The 21590-nt window shown below is 35.3% G+C and overlaps 1 protein-coding gene across 2 annotated transcripts in view; it reads right to left on the bottom strand.

Moving 5' to 3' along the window:
- Positions 1-3122, bottom strand: part of LOC131609518 (vestitone reductase-like) — a 32307-nt gene extending 29185 nt beyond the window's left edge. Inside the window, exons 1-3 of one of the 2 annotated variants that reach the window (XM_058881227.1) lie at positions 2876-3061; positions 2066-2789; positions 1641-1972 (exon numbers count right to left, since the gene is read on the bottom strand). In XM_058881227.1, coding sequence (XP_058737210.1) covers positions 1831-1972; positions 2066-2789; positions 2876-2996 — 987 coding nt within the window. In that variant the 5' untranslated portion in view covers positions 2997-3061 and the 3' untranslated portion in view covers positions 1641-1830. Of the gene's footprint in view, positions 1-1640; positions 1973-2065; positions 2790-2875 lie in introns of those variants that run through there. The other variant, XM_058881229.1, reaches the window with a different exon arrangement.
- Positions 3123-21590: the final 18468 nt, after the last annotated feature.

The following is a 21590-nucleotide window of genomic DNA, read 5'->3' as shown; positions in this document are numbered from 1 at the left end:
AATGTTGTTTGATCGGAAGAAAAAAAACTTATCATCTTAATCTTATAATATTTTATTTAAATTAAATTAAATAAACTTATTATTTGAAAAAATGTTATGATGTTTGAAGGAAAATTGTTGTCTAATTCTTTTATTGAAATTTGTATGCAACATTTGAAAAATATAGCATTTTGTTAGCAAATACTGCAACAATTTAAAATTGTTCCCACAAATATTTAAGGAGACATTTATCAGTTATTGCAGAAGAGAAATTATATGAACGCTTGAAAATTATTCCCATAAGTATTTTAGGGAACATTTGTAAGATATTGAGAGAAATATCTTGGCAACAGACAAAAATTGTTGCCACATCTTATTTTAGGCGACAATTTACACATGTTGCATAAAAAAGTGTTGCCAAAAGCAATAAATGTTGTAGTGATCATTGAAAAGATTCGTGGAAAATAAAGACAAAGAAATGAGGTACATGTTTCGTTTGGCAATGATTCGTGACACCTTCCCTTGATTCATACTAGTTGGATAAGTTATGTTTGAGTTTTGAGAGATAGAATTAAAGCGCGAGAAGTTAGAGTTTCCTTTAAGCGCACTTAGTTTGAAATGATATATGTTATCTTTTATAGGTAGCATATTTCACCATGGTTGTTAATCTGTACTTTGGTGAAAAAAAAGTTTAATTTTTATTTCAAAATAGAATTTTAGGGAATACACATTTTTTCTAACAAAAAAAACATAAAATTGTTGGTCTTAGTATTCGAAGCATGTCATTTTTCACATATAACAACCGTTGGTACATTGAACCGTGGTTATATCTGATTTAAAAAAATATGGAAGATGCCTAGTGAAAATATATTACTTCGCTTGGTTATGTGGTTATGGTAAGAAATTATTACGAAATATGCTTTTTGTAGCAGTGCCTTTTGTGTCTTTTTCATACATCATATACCTATTTTGCGTAAAAAAAAATCCATAATTCATAAATTTAAAAAATCTCATTTCTACTTAATGTGAATAAAAAGTCACCACCTCGATATTACTATGTAATATTTTGACTTTCAGACATAAAATCAAAAGTGAATTGTTGTATATTAATGGAAGATTGTAGACATTTTAAGCCAAATCATTGCTCATTGATAGGTTTAATTTCAAATTTTTAGATCCAAAGTAGATTCTCGATCAGTACCAAACCGTTAGAAGACAAATTTTCCAAAACCGAACTATTTATCAAAGAACCGAACCATTGAGCTATTTTTTTAAAAAAAACATTTAACTTGTTTTAAACATTTTTCATTTTCAATTTTGGTTTGGTTCGGGTTCAATTTCAGTTCAGTTCGGTTTTATTTACAGTTCGGTTCTAGAATTATTTGTGCATAATGGTTCAGTTCACTAATCAAACATAATGGTTCGGTTATTTTAACTTCAGTTTGGTTCGGTGCGACGGTTCGGTTCAGTTCTTGATTTTTTTTAACAGCCCTAATCAGTAGGATTAATTTTGATAAGATTGATTTCTCTCTAATATAATTGATTATGTTTTCTAGAATTGATACTTGTATTTTTTAACGTTTGAGTTTAAACATAATTTTTTTATTTTGAAATTTATTATTAAAATTACTTTTGTATAAATTTATCCAAACATAAATCACTTTCTCTTCAACTCGCTTTTATTCAAAATCAATTTTACATAATCAACTCACTCCAAATCAATTTATCACTTTTTTGAATGATAAATTTACAAACATATGTGTTCAAATACTAAACAACTCAAATATTAAGAAGCCATGTCTAGTGACATTATTTATTAATTATGATCAAACGCATTGTTAATACGATGGTTCAAAAAAACCCCTTTTGCTTGCAACTTTGAATCGCATCCTCAAATGTTTCCTCAATAGTATGCTTGAACTCAAATCCAGCATCTGTGAGTTTCTTTGATGTTAAATGTGGAAGCTCCAAACCTTTAGGTCCCTCGAGCAATCTATAGAAAATGAAAATAAATAGAATAATAATATTAGTAACAATTAAAGAAAGATCACATTAATTTAGGATATAGAAAAAAAAAAAAACTCACTTGGACTTTGGAATTTCAAATTCAGGATGCTTTGAAGAAACGATGTCAACTACTTCCTCAACAGTTGCAAGGAATGGTGAACAATTGTATCTCCCTTTTGGATTAGGATGTTCAAGTAAGAATATATGTGCTCTTGCAACATCATCAACATGCACGATATGAAAACGAGATATTGGACTGTTGTCAGTATTACCGAATAAGTAAGGTAGTACACCATAAACAGAGCTAGGAAGCTTAGGACAAATGAAGGGTCCAACAACAATAGTTGGTATTATAGTCACAATATCCAACCCATTTTGTTCTCCATATTCAAGAACAGCTTTCTCCGCTTGTGTCTTAGAAACTGAATAAGCCCAACCAAATGGTTTATAATTTCTAAGAATGTCTATATCACTCCAATAACTTTCGTCCATTACATCTTTTTCTTTTTCTTTGTCTTGACAATAAACAGCAGAAGCACTTGAAGTGTAAACAACTCTCTTCACTGTCTTGGAGTTCTTGCATGCTTTTAGAATTCCTAAAGCTCCAGCAATGCTTCTTTTTGTCACTACTTCTTCTGGTTCTTTCTCTTCAAAATCAACCGAAGCAGCTGTGTGGAATATTCCAACACACCCTTCAATTGCTTCATTGAAACTTTCTGGATCGTCAAGATCAGCATTGAAAAATTTTAGTTTTTCAGATGCTCCTGGAAGATCTGTGAGAAAGCTAAGATCTCTCTTTTTCTCTGCAATTTATAACATAATCTTAGTTACATATCTACTTTTTTAATGAAAATTAATATTAAAAACATAGTACAAATTAATATTTTACCTGGATCAGCTCTAACAGTTGTATTAACGCTGTAACCATCTTCAAGGAGTTTCTTGATAATCCATGAACCAACAAAACCTGTACCTCCTGTTACACAAACTCTTCCTTTTCCTTCTGCCATTATCACACTTTTGTTAGTTCTTTATGAATGTTTTTGTTAGTTCTGTATGAATGTTGATGGTATTGTGCATATGGATATATATTATATATAGACAGATCAAATGTTGCTGGTCAACGCTTTTACGAGGGTATACTAATACTTTCAAATGGAATATTAATTGCCGCAGACACGTTAGAATGATTATGAATCATATAGCTTATTATATATTATTTCCCGCAGCCATGAATGAATTAATTATCAATCATATAGTTTATTATATATTATCTTTCTGAATTATTTGGATGATGGATGGAACTACACGGCAATTGAAATAAGGACTTATAATGAGAAGGTGGATTTACTTTCTAGAACTTAATTAGATGATATTTTAATGGCCAAATAAAGATAAATATTTGACATTTTATATTTTTACTACCTGAAATTTACGTATTATAAACGTCTTTTAAAACTCTCTTTGTGAAAAACTTTCGGTTAAAAAAAATGGAGAAAAAAGAAGAACGCCTTTTATAAAAATTAAAATTTTAAATAAATTTAAAGGAAGGATTTGTGATTTTTAATTTTGGTTCGCTTAATCAATCCTTTACATGATCATTCACACAACTTTACCCAAGTCGCTGCTCCATTCACACTCTATTATGTCTAGCTGTAGTCGTAGTTGGTTTTAAACAGTTGTATCCGTAGCCACTTTCGTTGTTTAAAATCTCATAGTTTATTTTTCATTTCACACAGAGTTTAGTTTTTACTAATAGTTCCGGTTTTTACAATCTCAAATAGGTATTTTGTGTGCAATATCTTCATTCTTATTTACTATGCCTTAAAAATTTTAGTATTAATAATCAATATTAAAGTTCAAGCATATATCATTTACTTGATAAAGTGAATCTTAACAATAATTTTTAAACTAAGTTTTTCAACATAGTGTATAAACTTTTGAAAAATGAAATATGAAGGTTGAAGGCGGAATTAGTTAGATTTATTAAAAAGACGAATGAGGCGCATGTTCAGTTTTATAGACATATTCCTAAATGATTTCACTACGGTTGTGAAGAATAATTGTGATAATATGTGTTAAGAGTCCGATATCAGACAATATAGACCGAACATGTCTTTATAAGTGGGGGAAATCTCCACCCTACTAGCTAATTAAAACGTAACATGTTTTAGTTAATTTCATTCATAACAGAAGTGCCTTAGCAAAATAACAGAAGAAGACGATAGCAGAGATAAATCTCCATAAAGACACCAAGCAAACTCCATCATTTCAGGTTCGATTCAAGGAGGGAAAATACGAAACTTCAAGAAGCGTACACGAAAATTATTTGTTGACCTCTTCCTATTTTATCACCATTCATGTCGAGTTTTAGGTTTTTGCTATTTGTTGGTATAGTTATAGGTTTTTGTTGTTCTTTAATGGTATATGTTGTTATGATTGAGTGAGATTGAGATTGTTTTTGTCTTATAATGAGAATGTTATATATTATTTTTGTAGTTTTTCATTTTTATTGGGTTGTTGTATTGAGATTGTTAACGTGTTGTTAACAATGTTGTTGTTATTGTATTGTTGTATTATTGTATTGTTGTATTATGGTATATATTATTTTTCCATTTTGTTGAAAAGTGATTAAATAAGTTGTTGTATTGAGAGTGTTGTTGTGTTGTTGTGTTGTTGTAATTGTTGTATTGTTAAATGATTTTTGAAGTTTTTTATATTAATTTTATAATGTCTTATGGATTGTAGTTGAATGAATGATGATAGATTAGGCTCGGTGTATGAGAAAGGATTTCTTGAATTCTTTGAATACGCAAATTTAAATCTTTCTGACAATAATGGACTTTTTTATTGGCCTTTTGTTATATGCGGGAATATTAAAAAAATTCAAAGAAAGAAATATTTCATCTCCTATGTTGTGATGGAATAAAATTATAGAATAATGACGCGGCTTGGTGTAACATGAAGTTGATGTAGATATGGATGATCGAGTGGAAGATATAATCCTTGATATTGGAGAACCTTCTTTTGAGAAAGCTTGTATTAATACTTTATGTAGTGACAAGGATGTGTCGTTATATAAAGCTGCATAAGTTTTACATGATTGCCTACGGCGTTGAAATTGTTTAATTTGAAGGCAAAAAGTGGATGAACGGATAAAAGATTCACTTAATTGCTTGAGTTTCTAAAACAAATGTTATTAGAAGATAACAATTTGATGAACCGTAGTTATAAGGCCAAGAAGATAATGTGTCCATTGAGTTTCGAGTATATCAAAATACATGCATGACGTAATGACTGCATATTATACAGAAAAGAGTATGAAAAATTGAATTAATATCTAAAATATGGTGAGTCGCACAACAAGGTGAAGGACAACAGTGGTGATGACGATGTTAGCAAGAAGCATCCTCTCCTGCCAAAGTTTTAAGGTACCTGCCAATAATTTCAAGGTTCAAGAGACTATTTGCTAATGCAAATGACGCAATTAATATTAGATGGCATGCAAATGAAAGAAAATGTGATGGAAAAATTCTCCATGTAGATGATTCGTTGTAATGCAAGAAAGTTGATTTGTTGTTTAGAAATTTTGTCCATGAGCCAAAAAACCTTAGGCTTAGCCTAGGCACTGATGGAATGATCCTTGTTGGTAACCTGAGTACTAACCATACTTCATGGCTTATTCTTCTCAAGATTTACAACCTATCTCCTTGGTTGTGCATGACGCACAAATATATGTTGTTTTCAATGATGATTCCGGGGCCAAATCAACCTAGAAACAACATATGTAACGTTCTGAATTTAATTAATTAGTTAATTAAATTAAATCAAGGATTTATTCGATGGAATTAGTCGAAGTCGGGATTTCTCGGTATTATTCTAAAGGCGTAATTGGATTAATATGTTTATTTGAGCAGTTAAGTTTATGGTCGGATTAATTAGTCAGATTAGTCGGAGAAATACAATCGCGAGTTGGTATTAATTAAGTTAAGGAGAAATTATATTTGTGGAATATTATTGAGAATAATATTCGTTATGTTATGTGATTATTCAATTATGTGTGTTATTTAGCTTAATTGAGTAATTAGAGGAATGTTATGAATTGGGCATAAGTGAAAAAAATATAACACAATGGATGGGTTATGGGTTAAGCCCATTAGTGAGATAGTAAAGGTTAAGGTTTTCGAGATTTAGTCTCATAACCCATTTGGAGAAGTAAAAGAAAAAAGAGAAAGAAGACAAAGAAGGGAAGAAAGAGGAAAGTTATGGCATAAAGAGGAAGGATTCCATTGAAGAAGGTGAAACTTTTGCTAAGGTAAGGGTGGGGTTCTTATTCTCTAAGGGTTGGCATGATGATGGATACAATAAAGATTAGACTTCATGATTGAATATCTATGTTTATGTGAGAATTGCAATCTTGATGTTGTTGATAAATGATTTGTGGAGCATTTGGTGGAATTGATAGAGATTTATATGATGGGATTTTAATTGTATGTTGTTCTCCATTATTGTGTGAAAATTGAATTTGAAGTTGTTAGGTTTCATACTAGATTTCTATGCAATTGTGATTCTAAGTATGTTGGATGATGTTTGTATGTGAACCCATGGTTAGAAACATGTTTAGAAACCTTATATGTGTGCTAATTTGTTGCCAATTGATGTATAAATTGTATGAGGATTAGTGATTGTTGTATGAGGTGAATGGGAAAGGAAAATGGTGATTTTTGGGTTTTTACGCAGTATAGGTCGACCTATACAGAAGCCAGGGTCTACCTGAGCAAACCCGCAGGCAGCATCCAATTTTTTTACTGATGTTGTAAAGACCATAACTTTTGATCCGTAACTCCATTTTATGCGCCATCGAAGCGTTGGAAATCTAACGCAATGAACTATACCATGATGCAATAAAATGATTCATAGGATATAATCTCCTATTATGTTTATTAGGATTAAGTGATGAACTATGTTGTGTTAACATATGAAGTATGCTCTTTGCGATGAATTGACATAACCATGTTTTGGTATAACTTAATGTATAATTTTCTTATGACGATACAATGCTATTGAGATGATGATATGCACTTTCCGTATGATGAGATAATGATGTATTGTGATGAAATAATAAATCAATGTGCTTTTAATTAAGAAGTTGAACTAATCATGTTATGTCATTACTTGAATTGTGTAATGTGATGTTTGTTGTTAATTTGTTGATGTTTGTTGTTAACATGATGAATTGTTGTTGTTTTCGTTAACATGATGAATTTGTTGTTGTTGCTGTTGTCGTTAACATGATGAATTTGTTGTTGTTGTTAATATGATGAATTTGTTGTCGTTGTTGCTAGTATGTGGAAATTGTTGTTGTTGTCGTAAACCTTATGGTCAATGTAGATTAGTTGTATTGTGATGTGTTGTGAATCGAATAATTGTTGTATGATGATATGACTTAAAGACGTGATTGAGACGTGATGAATTACTATGATAGTAATGATAAGGTTATTGCCATAGAACCTTGGCATTGAGTTGGTTTGTTTGAGACAATGCATGATGTGTTGATTAAGTTGTTTGTGTTGCTTATGTTGTTTAAGTTGATTATGTCATTCAAGTTGATTATGTCGTTTAAGTTGATTAAGTGGTTTAAGCTGTGTTTGTGGATGTGCATCATTAATTCACATCCATTGTATTGTTTGAGACGGCCCTTGTGGCAAATGTTTGAGACGGCCCATGTGGCAAATGTTTGAGACGACCCTTGTGGCAAATGTTTGAGACGGCCCAATGGCAAACTGTTTGAGATGAGAGTTTACTCCAATGGTACCACATGCATGTGCATAAGTTTGAGTCACATTCGAGTCGCATTTGAATTGCATTTGAATTGTGTTTGGATTGTTGAGATGATGAGATGTTTGTTGTGACATGATCATATTATAATTGTGAATTTGAATATGTGGTCTTAATTGATTAATGACATTGTTGCAGTTTTGAAAGTTGTATTATATTGATAAGTTGTTTTGCGATGAAAATTGTTGTAAGATGTTATGTGATGCGAAGTGGTGAAATTATGTATGATCTATATCTGCTATATTATTTACCATGCATTCCTTTATATTGTAAGATATCTCACCCCTTTGCTGATATTTCTCCTACCATGGGAAATGGGAAGGTACTCGAGATTAGTTGTGGATGTTCAAAGTGACTTCATGTAGTCTTTATGTTGCTTTATGGCAAGTCGAGTTGGTGTCTATTGCTCTGATACGTAGCACTCGGGGGGATTAGTCGTTATTATTTAATTGTTGTATTCCATGATGATATTTGTTTAAGTTGAATTGAAGGATGTTTATAAGTTGAAATTGGAAGTTGTTGGATAAAGTTTTGTTTCCGAATGCTATGTATCTTTGTTAAATGCATTATAAGTATTTTTATTTGGTTAAGTCGAGATGTGACATCCCATCTTTTGATGAATATTTTTGAATTCACTCTGATTTTTCACTTATACTTGCTGGGTAGAATTGGGGTGTTACATTTGTGGTATCAGAGCAGGTCGGTCTGTCCAGCCAATGTTGTCTAATGTTGTTTATTCCCGTGTACGCGACAAGTGTGTGAAACACTGTCGGTACTTGTTGTTCTTCTGATCGTTTGTCTGCAAGAGTTGGTTTGAAGCTAAGTGGTTGAGAAGCTATGCTTCTCGGATATGTTCAGTTGTAAGGTGTTAGTATATTGCTGCTAGCGACAGTGCAAGTGTCGAGGGAGTTTGTTGTTTCCCGAATCGAAGGTGAATTGGATTTAAGATTTTGGTTGCTAGTTAAGTTGGAATCTCTTGAGGAAGAGGGTGGGCAGGAATTATTGATGTTTACTACTCGAAGGATGAGGAGAAATGTAGCGATTGGTGATATTCAAGTATGGTTCAAGTTACGGATGTCTCTGAAGGTAACTGTTAAGTAAAAAGAATAAACCCTAGAAGATGGAATTTAGAAGGTGTGATGTTCCCGCGCTACTAATGGACGGTGAAGTTATTGTTTGAGAAGCCTTGTGTAAGATTGTCGATGTTGGATCAGTAATTAAGTAAAGTATTGTTGTAGGCCTGGCTGTAGGATTATTGGTAAGTGATTGAGGCAGTAGTAGAACTTGTTGAAGTTGTTGAAACGTTCTGGAGCGTGAGTAAGAATTGGAAATGCGAAGAGAGGAGTATGATTTCAATAATAAGAAGTGTTGTTAATGGCGTAGAGGAATATTGTTTTGTTGTATCGTCAGAGGTGTTTTAGTAGGTAGTTGCAAAACGTCGGTGTTAGCTTTTTCGGATGATTTTGGAAGATCAGTGAATTATGGAACTATAGTGCTTCTGGTGATATTAGTACAAGTTAGAAAAGAATATTATTAATGTTGGTAATGATGGTTTATACTCTATTATGGTTGTCGGCTATCTATTGAAAAATTGAGGACCTTATCACCCTTAATCTCTTGTTGATAGTAGACGAAATTGTGATTGGATAGTATAGACGTATCTGTTAGAATAAGATTTGTTCTTATCAATTATCTTAGTTTTGATGATAACAATAATATGAATTTTGCTTAAGATAATATGGTACTCTAATCCAATGCAATTTCCCTTTCAGGAAATATATAAAGAGTACGCATAATTCAGCGCTCAGAAGTTGTGTCTCAAATGGTTCAGCATGCAACATCAGAACATGGTCTGGCAAGACATCAGAAGATGGTCGAAGCAGAATCAGAACATGGGTCTATGGAAGCATCAGAAGAACATGAGATCAGAAGCACTGAAGATCAGAAGATGGTATCACGCTCAGAAGCACTTCAAGATCAGAAGATCAGAAGATGCTATGCACCAAGCTGTTTGACTCTGATGATATTCAAACGTCGTATTCACAAACATCAGATCAGAAGGAAGTACAGGTGGCAGACTACGCTGACTGACAAAAGGAACGTTAAAAGCTACTAAAGGCTACGTCAGTAGACACAGCGTGAACAAGGCTCGAGGTAGTTGACAAAAGCGTATAACATTAAATGCGATGCTGTACGGAACACGCAAAGCATTAAATGCATTCAACGGTCATCTTCTCAACGCCTATAAATATGAAGTTCTGATGAGAAGCAAGGTTAACGATTCTGCACCAAAACAACTTATATCAAACTTGCTGAAACGCTGTTCAAATCTAAACTCAGAATCTTCATCTTCATCAAACCTCACTACATTGCTGTTGTAATATTTTAGTGAGATTAAGCTTAAACGTTAAGAGAAATATCACAGTTGTGATTATCGCTTTTAAGAAGCATTTGTAAACTCTTGAATAGATTACATTAAGTTGTAAGGAACTAGAGTGATCGTGTGATCAGTATACTCTAGGAAGTCTTAGCAGTTGGCTGAGCAGTTTGTAACTAGAGTGATCAGGTTGATCAGAATACTCTAGAGGAAGTCTTAGGAGTGAACTAAGCCTAGAGTGATCGTGTTGATCAGTAGACTCTAGAAAAGTCTTAGAGGGTATCTAAGCAGTTGTTCCTGGAGTGATCAGTGTGTGATCAGAAGACTCTGGAAGACTTAGTTGCGGACTAAGTGGAAAACCATTGTAATCCGTGCGATTAGTGGATTAAATCCTCAGTTGAGGTAAATCATCTCTGCGGGGGTGGACTGGAGTAGCTTCGTTAACAGCGAACCAGGATAAAAATAATTGTGCAATTTATTTTTATCGTCCAAGATTTAAAGTTACACTTATTCAATCCCCCCCTTTCTAAGTGTTTTTCTATCCTTCAATTGGCATCAGAGCGCCGGTTCTAAGGTGCAAGCACTTAACCGTGTTTAGAAAAGATTCAGGAAGAGAAAAACGCTTCATTTAAAAGATGGTTGATGAAAGTGAAAAGTCTACACCTACACCTACATCTACATCTGGCTCTGCTGAGCAATACAACGGTAACAATGGTTATACTAGACCGCCGGTATTTGATGGTGAAAACTTTGAATACTGGAAAGATAAACTGGAAAGTTACTTTCTGGGTCTAGATGGTGATCTATGGGATCTTCTGATGGATGGTTACAAACATCCAGTAAATGCCAGTGGCGAAAAGCTGTCAAGGCAAGAAATGAATGATGATCAAAAGAAGCTTTTCAGGAATCATCATAAATGCAGAACTGTTTTGCTGAATGCTATCTCTCATGCTGAGTATGAGAAGATATCTAACAGGGAAACGGCCTATGACATATATGAGTCCTTGAAAATGACTCATGAAGGAAATGCTCAAGTCAAGGAGACTAAAGCTCTAGCCTTAATCCAGAAGTATGAAGCCTTCAAGATGGAGGATGATGAAGACATTGAAAAGATGTTTTCAAGATTTCAAACTCTTACTGCTGGATTGAGAGTTCTTGACAAGGGATACACCAAGGCTGATCACGTAAAGAAGATCATCAGAAGCTTACCCAGAAGATGGGGTCCGATGGTGACTGCATTCAAGATCGCGAAGAATCTGAATGAAGTTTCTCTGGAAGAGCTTATCAGTGCCTTGAGAAGTCATGAGATTGAGCTGGACGCAAATGAGCCTCAAAAGAAAGGTAAGTCTATTGCATTAAAATCAAATATCAAGAAATGCACTAACGCTTTTCAGGCCAAAGAAGAAGATCCTGAAGAATCAGAATCTGAAGAAGAAGATGAACTGTCCATGATTTCCAGAAGGCTAAATCAACTCTGGAAGACCAAGCAAAGGAAGTTCAGAGGCTTCAGAAGTTCAAGGAAATTTGAACGTGGAGAATCTTCTGATGAAAGAAAATTTGACAAGAAGAAGGTCATGTGCTATGAATGCAATGAGCCTGGACACTACAAGAATGAATGTCCAAATCTTCAGAAGGAAAGTCCCAAGAAAAAGTTTCATAAGAAGAAAGGTCTTATGGCAACCTGGGATGAGTCAGAAGATGATTCAGAAGATGAGCAGGCCAACTGTGCGCTGATGGCGACAGAAGATGACGGATCAGAATCTACATCAGAATCAGATTCTGAAGAGGTATTTTCTGAACTTACTAGAGATGAGTTAGTTTCCGGTCTAACTGAACTTCTGGAACTCAAGTCTCAGATTAGTCTCAAATACAAAAAGCTGAAAAAGCAATTTGAATTTGAAACAAAGAAGCTTGAGTTGGAGAATTCTGAATTAAAAGAAAAACTTTTAAAATTATCCAATAACGTTGGATCTCCTTCTGATTCAGAAAAATCCACTCCTAGTCTAAACCATATTCTGAAAGAATATGATTTAAGTTTCAGGAAGTTCTTATCTAGAAGTATTGGCAGAAGTCAGCTAGCTTCTATGATATATGCTGTGTCTGGAAACAAAAGAGTTGGCATTGGTTATGAGGGTGAAACCCCATACAAACTTGAACCTGTTGATGAAATGAAAATCACATACAAGCCATTGTATGATCAGTTCAAGTATGGCCACTCTCATGATATTAGGCACACTTCACATGCACAAAGTTTTCACATAACACACACCAAGAAGCATGTGACACAACCTAGGAAATATCATGAAACTCACATTAAAAATTATCATGCTGTTCCTCCTATTGCTTATAATGTTAAACCCAAGTTCAATCAGAACTTGAGAAAATCTAACAAGAAAGGACCCAAAGAAGATGTGGGTACCTAAGGATAAGATTATTCCTATTGCAGATATCCTTGGCTGCAAGAAGGACAAAGCACAACATGTCATGGTACCTGGACTCTGGATGCTCGCGACACATGACAGGAAGAAGGTCTATGTTCCAAGACCTGGTGCTTAAGTCTGGAGGAGAAGTCAAGTTTGGAGGAGATCAGAAGGGCAAGATAATTGGCTCTGGAACTATAAAGTCTGGTAACTCTCCTTCCATTTCTAATGTACTTCTTGTAGAAGGATTAACTCATAACCTCTTATCTATCAGTCAATTAAGTGACAATGGTTATGATATAATCTTTAATCAAGAGTCTTGCAAGGCTGTAAATCAGAAGGATGGCTCAATCCTATTTACAGGCAAGAGGAAGAACAACATTTATAAGACAGATCTGCAAGATCTTATGAGTCAGAAGGTGACTTGTCTTATGTCTGTTTCTGAAGAGCAGTGGGTCTGGCACAGGAGATTAGGTCATGCTAGTTTGAGAAAGATTTCTCAGATTAACAAACTGAATCTTGTCAGAGGACTCCCTAATCTGAAATTCAAATCAGATGCTCTTTGTGAAGCATGTCAGAAGGGCAAGTTCTCCAAACCTGCATTCAAGTCTAAGAATGTTGTTTCTACCTCAAGGCCATTAGAACTCTTGCACATTGATCTGTTTGGACCTGTCAAAACAGCATCTGTCAGAGGAAAGAAATATGGATTAGTCATCGTAGATGATTATAGCCGCTGGACATGGGTAAAATTCTTGAAACACAAGGATGAGACTCATTCAGTGTTCTTTGAGTTCTGCATTCAGATTCAATCTGAAAAAGAGTGTAAAATCATAAAGGTCAGAAGTGATCATGGTGGTGAATTTGAGAACAGATCCTTTGAAGAGTTCTTCAAAGAAAATGGTATTGCCCATGATTTCTCTTGTCCTAGAACTCCACAGCAAAATGGGGTTGTAGAACGAAAGAATAGGACTCTGCAAGAAATGGCCAGAACCATGATCAATGAAACCAATATGGCTAAGCATTTCTGGGCAGAAGCAATAAACACTGCATGCTATATTCAGAATAGAATCTCTATCAGACCTATTCTAAATAAGACTCCCTATGAATTGTGGAAGAATAGAAAGCCCAACATTTCATATTTCCATCCTTTTGGATGTGTATGCTTTATTCTGAACACTAAAGATCATCTTGGTAAGTTTGATTCCAAAGCACAAAAATGTTTCCTTCTTGGATATTCTGAACGCTCAAAAGGCTACAGAGTATACAATACTGAAACATTGGTTGTAGAAGAATCAATCAATATCAGGTTTGATGATAAGCTTGGTTCTGAAAAACCAAAGCAGTTTGATAATTTTGCAGATTGTGATATTGACATATCAGAAGTTGTTGAGCCAAGAAGCAACGCATCAGAAGCAGAACCTCTCAGAAGCAAAGAATCGGAAGATCAAGTATCAGCTTCTCTGGAGGATCTAAGCATATCTGAAGAACCATCTGTCAGAAGATCATCCAGACTCATCTCTGGTCATTCAGAAGATGTCATTCTTGGAAAGAAGGATGATCCAATCAGAACAAGAGCATTCCTTAAGAACAATGCAGACTGTCAATTAGGTCTTGTATCTTTGATCGAGCCAACTTCTGTTGATCATGCTCTAGAAGATCCAGACTGGATAATTGCTATGCAAGAAGAATTGAATCAGTTTACAAGGAATGATGTTTGGGATTTTGTTCCTAGACCAGATGGATTCAATATAATCGGCACAAATTGGGTCTTCAGAAACAAGCTCAGAATGAGAAGATGAGAAATTCTTACTGTCTAAGTTGATTCAGAATCTCTCTAAAAGCAAAACAGCTGTAACTGGCTATCCAGATGGTAAACACGTGATCACTATTCCTGGACAAGCGTGCGTGCAGTTGAGGGGACGTCTACTTAGGTAACTGTGCAAATCACGTCTTTTGTCATTATTATCTCTCCTCATGTCACGTAACATTAAATGCTTTTCATCATTTACTCTCTTTCAGTTTTTTTTTTATATACTCTTCAAACGTTTCTTTTCCCTCTCATATTTCTCTCTCTCTGCATTCGGTTTCTTTTTCATCTCTCTCTTTTCATATCATAAACCCTAGCAGTTTCCAATATCTGAAAATTCATCATGAATCCATCGTCAAGCTCTGGGAATCAAGACAATGATAGGAAACAAAAGAGAAAGGCATCTGCTGAACCAGAAACCAAACCTAAAAGAGTTAGGATCTCCTATGACCCGCTCAAAGTGTATCAACCCCTTGACGGTTCCCCTCAATCAACCCCCTCTTCAAAGACCTCCACTACCTCTTCCTCCTCATTCATCCTCTCGGAACCACCTTCTTCACCATCTGATATCTCCTCTCCTTTAACCCTTCCATCAGATATTTCTTCATCCCTCTCATACCCTTTTCCCACCAGAACACCTAATCCCTATAGTGTTGTTCTTCCCGACTCAAGGTTCACTGTCAACCCTCCAACCCCTACCACTCAAACATATCTGGAGCTTTTACATGCTGATGTAAATGGCTGGTTGGAGATTCTAGGTGCTGCTCACCTTAATCATCTGGATGAGTATGCTACAAACAACCTCTGGAATACCTTTCGTCAGGATTTTCTGGATAAGGCTACAGACACTCAGAGAAGGATTATGTCTGAAGCTCCTGGTGTTCGTGGTCTCCGGTTGGAAGTTGGTGAGAGCAGCCATCACTGTCTCATCAGGAACAGAAGCGTTCTTGAAGAGAAGATACCTGCAGATGAGTTGGAAGAAGAAAATCTCTGCAGAGATATCGTGGTGTGGAAACCCCGGTCTTCTGTGCTCTGGTTTCCTGTGCTGACTGGAGATTTTCAGTGGCTGTTCAACTGGTTCAGAATGAACCCTTCTGAAAAAGCACCTCACATGGTCTTTCCAGTAGTGGTTTATCGTGCTGAAGTTGCTGGTCCTACTCCTCCAACAAACCTAGCAGCTATTCTTCAAGCATTGGAAGATGGAACTTCTGAGCTGCCTGAACCAGAATATGCTAAGGCTCCTTCTGAGTCAGACTCAGATGAGGAAATGGGAGATGCACAAGCTGAAGATCTTCCAGAAGATCACCCTGCTGAGATTGCTGTCCCTCTGGGCAGAAATACTGGTGCTTCTTCTTCTGGTGAAACCTCAGCTCTGATGGAGACCTTGGAAACTCTTCATCAGAATCAAGCTATGCTGGCTTCTCGTTTGGACGCGCAAGAAGCAGCCAATGCTGAGTTTCGTTCCTTCATGACAAGGCAAGCTACAAGCACTGACGGGATTCATGATGTTCTGGCGCGGATTTTGCGTAGGCTAGGATCTTAGTCTTTTGGTCTTTGTAGTTTCCTTTCCTTGTTGCATCTGTTTTCCTGCATTCCTGTCTTGTAAACCTTTTGTTTATTATCAATGAAAAGTTTCTTTGTTTTTACATTCCAGTGTCTCTATTTGTCGTCTTATGCATCTGAATCTTTTGAAATATTCTTTTTGATGTTATGACAAAAAGGGGGAGAAGATAAATGATAAATGATTTGATTAAATCTATCAGTTGCTGGGTAAAGCTCCCACACATTCACTAACAAGAACTGCAAGTTCTATATGGTTTAAGTGTTTTGCAGGTACAGAGAAGTGAAGTGAATCTTCAGAAGCAAACACCAGAAGCAAAACCATAAGAAGAAGCGTTATTCTGTAAAAGGAATAAGCTCTTGGAAAATGAAGCAAGCTGAGTGCTGTCAAGCTTCAGAGATCAGAAGCAAGAAAGAAGAATGAATCAGAAGCACTGATAATAGAATTTGAATATCATTGTCTATCCTGTTCTGACAAAATTCTATTTGCTCTGATACATATAATGTTATGGCTCTGATACATTATCTGCTCTGATACATTATTTCAGCCTATATGGCTCTGATACATATAATGTGTTCAAACATACATTTTATGTTCTAACTCGTTCATGCTGACTTTTGTCGTTTAGTTTTTGTTCTGTAACATTTCAGGATGTAGAGATGCTCTGATGATGCTCTGGTACATTCAACAATGTTCTGATACAAATCTAGCATGAAGTGATGTTGGTAGACATTCAAAGTTCTGAAGCTATCCGAGGGAAGCAGAAATCAGAAGATGTGAATGTTCTAAAAGATCCAGAAAATTCAAGTTCTGAAGCTGTCCTGAATGGAAGCAGAAATCAGAAGCTGTGAATGTTCTGAAGATCAAAGAAATTCAAGTTCTGAAGCTGTCCTGAATGGAAGCAGAAGTCAGAAGCTGTGAATGTTCTGAAGATCTAAAGAAATTCAAGTTCTGAAGCTGTCCAATGGAAGCAGAAGTCAGAAGCTATGAATTCTCTGAAGACAGAAGCTTATATGATCGTCTCTACCGAAATAATCAGGGAAGTCTTTTATTAAAGTTCTTCGAGTATTTATTTCAGGGGGAGATTATTTATCTCAGGGGGAGATTGTTAATCTCAGGGGGAGACATATTCATATGCTTATGCTATAGCTGTGTAATTTGTCTTTTGCCGTCTACTCTTTCTGATCGCAAATTCATATCATTTATATATGTTTTTGTCATCATCAAAAAGGGGGAGATTGTTAGAATAAGATTTGTTCTTATCAATTATCTTAGTTTTGATGATAACAATAATATGAATTTTGCTTAAGATAATATGGTACTCTAATCCAATGCAATTTCCCTTTCAGGAAATATATAAAGAGTACGCATAATTCAGCGCTCAGAAGTTGTGTCTCAAATGGTTCAGCATGCAACATCAGAACATGGTCTGGCAAGACATCAGAAGATGGTCGAAGCAGAATCAGAACATGGGTCTATGGAAGCATCAGAAGAACATGAGATCAGAAGCACTGAAGATCAGAAGATGGTATCACGCTCAGAAGCACTTCAAGATCAGAAGATCAGAAGATGCTATGCACCAAGCTGTTTGACTCTGATGATATTCAAACGTCGTATTCACAAACATCAGATCAGAAGGAAGTACAGGTGGCAGACTACGCTGACTGACAAAAGGAACGTTAAAAGCTACTAAAGGCTACGTCAGTAGACACAGCGTGAACAAGGCTCGAGGTAGTTGACAAAAGCGTATAACATTAAATGCGATGCTGTACGGAACACGCAAAGCATTAAATGCATTCAACGGTCATCTTCTCAACGCCTATAAATATGAAGTTCTGATGAGAAGCAAGGTTAACGATTCTGCACCAAAACAACTTATATCAAACTTGCTGAAACGCTGTTCAAATCTAAACTCAGAATCTTCATCTTCATCAAACCTCACTACATTGCTGTTGTAATATTTTAGTGAGATTAAGCTTAAACGTTAAGAGAAATATCACAGTTGTGATTATCGCTTTTAAGAAGCATTTGTAAACTCTTGAATAGATTACATTAAGTTGTAAGGAACTAGAGTGATCGTGTGATCAGTATACTCTAGGAAGTCTTAGCAGTTGGCTGAGCAGTTTGTAACTAGAGTGATCAGGTTGATCAGAATACTCTAGAGGAAGTCTTAGGAGTGAACTAAGCCTAGAGTGATCGTGTTGATCAGTAGACTCTAGAAAAGTCTTAGAGGGTATCTAAGCAGTTGTTCCTGGAGTGATCAGTGTGTGATCAGAAGACTCTGGAAGACTTAGTTGCGGACTAAGTGGAAAACCATTGTAATCCGTGCGATTAGTGGATTAAATCCTCAGTTGAGGTAAATCATCTCTGCGGGGGTGGACTGGAGTAGCTTCGTTAACAGCGAACCAGGATAAAAATAATTGTGCAATTTATTTTTATCGTCCAAGATTTAAAGTTACACTTATTCAATCCCCCCCTTTCTAAGTGTTTTTCTATCCTTCAGTATCCTGCTAGCTTAATAGTGCGTAAAGTGATGAATGTTATGTCGTGAAGATAGTTGCTCTCTGGTTGGTGTGAATTAATAGAAAAGTATCCACGAGAAGTTGAGAAGTAATGAGCAAGTTGGAGAAGCTGGTTTATAGGCAAGATAACATCACAAAGTGAAGGATTGAGAATGTCGAGTGAGTAACGATTTTGTGATGGATGTTTAAGGAAGTCTGGAATAGATTAAGACTTGTGAATCATGTAGTTGACAGAAAGATTTAATATGGACAGTGACTTAAGATGGATTATCAGACTTGCACAGCGGATGTGTAAGGTGGCACAGTTGCTATGCGTGTGTGTTTGTTAGAGGTGGAGAACTAGGTATCGGAAGCCCAGGAGAATGATATGTCTTGATCTGAATGTTTGATTTGATGGGTTGTGGAGATGAGAACGAAGTGCCAGAGATATGGTATTTTCTTGTGAATACTTGCTGAGTTCATACGGATAATATAAGGGATGGTAGTCGATGGTGGAGTTGGGTGTATTCGTCGAGTAATCTTGTTAAGTTGATGTTATAGTGATTTGGTTTCTATTGTCATGATATTGTTGTTGGACTCTATAATTAAGAAGTGATATTTCGTACTATGACTGAGTTGAGTATGCTGGCTATGTTGATGTCACTATAAGAGTGATACAATGAGGTGGAGAGAGAGTTGTTGGTGTTTGTTAAAGATTGGCATGTATATTTATGGGAATGAAGTACATATGTGTTCTGGTGTTGAGAATGATGTTAATACGATAATGGTGTGGCGTTGAACACCCAAGTATATGAGGGTTATGAGTGTTACTACCTTAAGAATCATATGTCAAGGTATTATTAAGCAGTGATGACACTGTTGCTAAGTTAATGAAGTGAGATTATATCTCCACGTATAAGGGGGTTAAAGTTGTTGCTACTTTAATTATTGATAAGTTGGGAGATTCCAGAGTTGGTTAGTAAGTTGGTAACGAGTATGTGGTAGAGATGTCGAATAATTGACACTGGATTTAAGTCAGCTTGAGTTGTTTTGGTAGTCGAAGTGTTGTCAAACACAACTAAGAATCGGAGAGTTGGAAGCGATGTTGAGGATGGTTATGTCGGATATATTTTCGAGAACGAAAATATTCTAAGTGGGGGAGAATTGTAACGCCCCGAATTTAATTAATTATTTAATTAAATTAAATCAAGGAATTATTCGTTGGAATTAGTCGAAGTTGGGATTTATCGGTATTATTCTAAAGGCGTAATTGGATTAATATGTTGATTTGAGCAGTTAAGTTTATGGTCGGATTAATTAGTCGGATTAGCTGGAGAAATACAATCGCGAGTTGGTATTAAGTAAGTTATGGAGCAATTGTAGTTGTGGAATATTATTGAGAATAATATTCGTTATGTTATGTGATTATTCAATTATGTGTGTTATTTAGCTTAATTGAGTAATTAGAGGAATGTTAGGAATTGGGCCTAAGTGGAAGAAATATAACACAATGGATGGGTTATGGGTTAAGCCCATTAGTGAGATAGTAAAGGTTAGGGTTTTAGAGATTTATTCTCATAACTCATTTGGAGAAGGAAGAGAAAGAAGAGAAAAAGGATAAATAAGAGAAAGAAGGGAAGAAAGAGGAAAGTTATGGTATGAAGATGAAGGATTCCATTGAAGAAGGTGAAGCTTTTGCTAAGGTAAGGATGAGGTTCTTACTCTCTAAAGGTTGGCATGATGATGGGTATGGTAGAGATTAGACTTCATGATTAAATATCCATGTTTATGTGAGAATTGCAATCTTGATGTTGTTGATGAATGATTTGTGGAGCATTTGGTGGAATTGATAGAGATTTATAAGATGGAGTTTTGATTGTATGTTGTTATCCAAGATTGTGTGAAAATTGAATTTGAAGTTGTTAGGGTTCATACTAGATTTCTATGAAATTGTGATTCTAAGTATGTTGGATGATGTTTGTATGTGAACCCATGGTTAGAAACATGTTTAGGAACCTTATATGTGTGGTAATTTGCTGCCAATTGATGTATAAATTATATGAGGGTAAGTGGTTGTTGTATGAGGTGAATGGGGAAGGAAAATGGTGATTTTTGGGATTTTACGCAGTATAGTTCGACCTATACAGAAGCCAGGGTCGACCGAAGCAAACCCGCATGCAGCATCCAATTTTTGACAAATGTTGTAAAGACATAACTTTTGATCCGTAACTCCGTTTTATGCGCTGTTCGAAGCGTTGGAAAGCTAACACAATGAACTATACCATGATGCAATAAAATGATTCATAGGATATAGTCTCATATTATTTTTATTAGGATTAAGTGATGAACTATGTTGTGTTAACATATGAAGTATGCTCTTTGCGATGAATTGACATAACCATGTTGTGGTATACCTTGATGTATGTTTTTCTTATGATGATACAATTCTATTAAGATGATGATATGCACTTTCCTTATGATGAGATTATGATGTATTGTGATAAAATAATAAATCAATGTGCTTTTTATTAAACCATGATGTATTGTGATGAGATTATGAGACGGGAGTTTACTCCAATGGTACCACATACATGTGCATAAGTTTGAGTCACTTTCGAGTCGCATTTGAATTGCATTTGAATTGTGTTTGGATTGTTGAGATGATGAGATGTTTTTCGTGACGTGATCATATTATAATTTTGAATTTGAATATGTGGTCTTAATTGATTAATGACATTATTGCCATTTTGAAAGTTGTATTATATTGATAAGTTGTTTTGCAATGAAAATTGTTGTAAGATGTTATGTGATGCGAAGTGGTGAAATTATGTATGATCTAAATTTGCTATATTATATATCCTGCATTCTTTTATATTGTAAGATATCTCACCCCTTTGATGATATTTCCCCTACCATGAGAAATGGGCAGGTACTCGAGATTAGTTGTGGATGTTCGAAGTGACTTCATGAAGTCTTTATGTTGCTTTATGGCAAGTCGAGTTGGTGTCTATTGCTCTGATACGTAGCACTCGGGGGGATTAGTCGTTATTATTTAATTGTTGTATTCCATGATGATATTTGTTGTAAGTTGAATTGAAGG

This window comes from Vicia villosa, linkage group LG6 (assembly GCF_029867415.1).
Source record: "Vicia villosa cultivar HV-30 ecotype Madison, WI linkage group LG6, Vvil1.0, whole genome shotgun sequence".
NCBI classification, from domain to species: domain Eukaryota; kingdom Viridiplantae; phylum Streptophyta; class Magnoliopsida; order Fabales; family Fabaceae; genus Vicia; species Vicia villosa.
The sequence above is the reverse complement of the archived record's forward strand: the minus strand, read 5'-3'. Positions and strand labels throughout refer to the sequence as shown.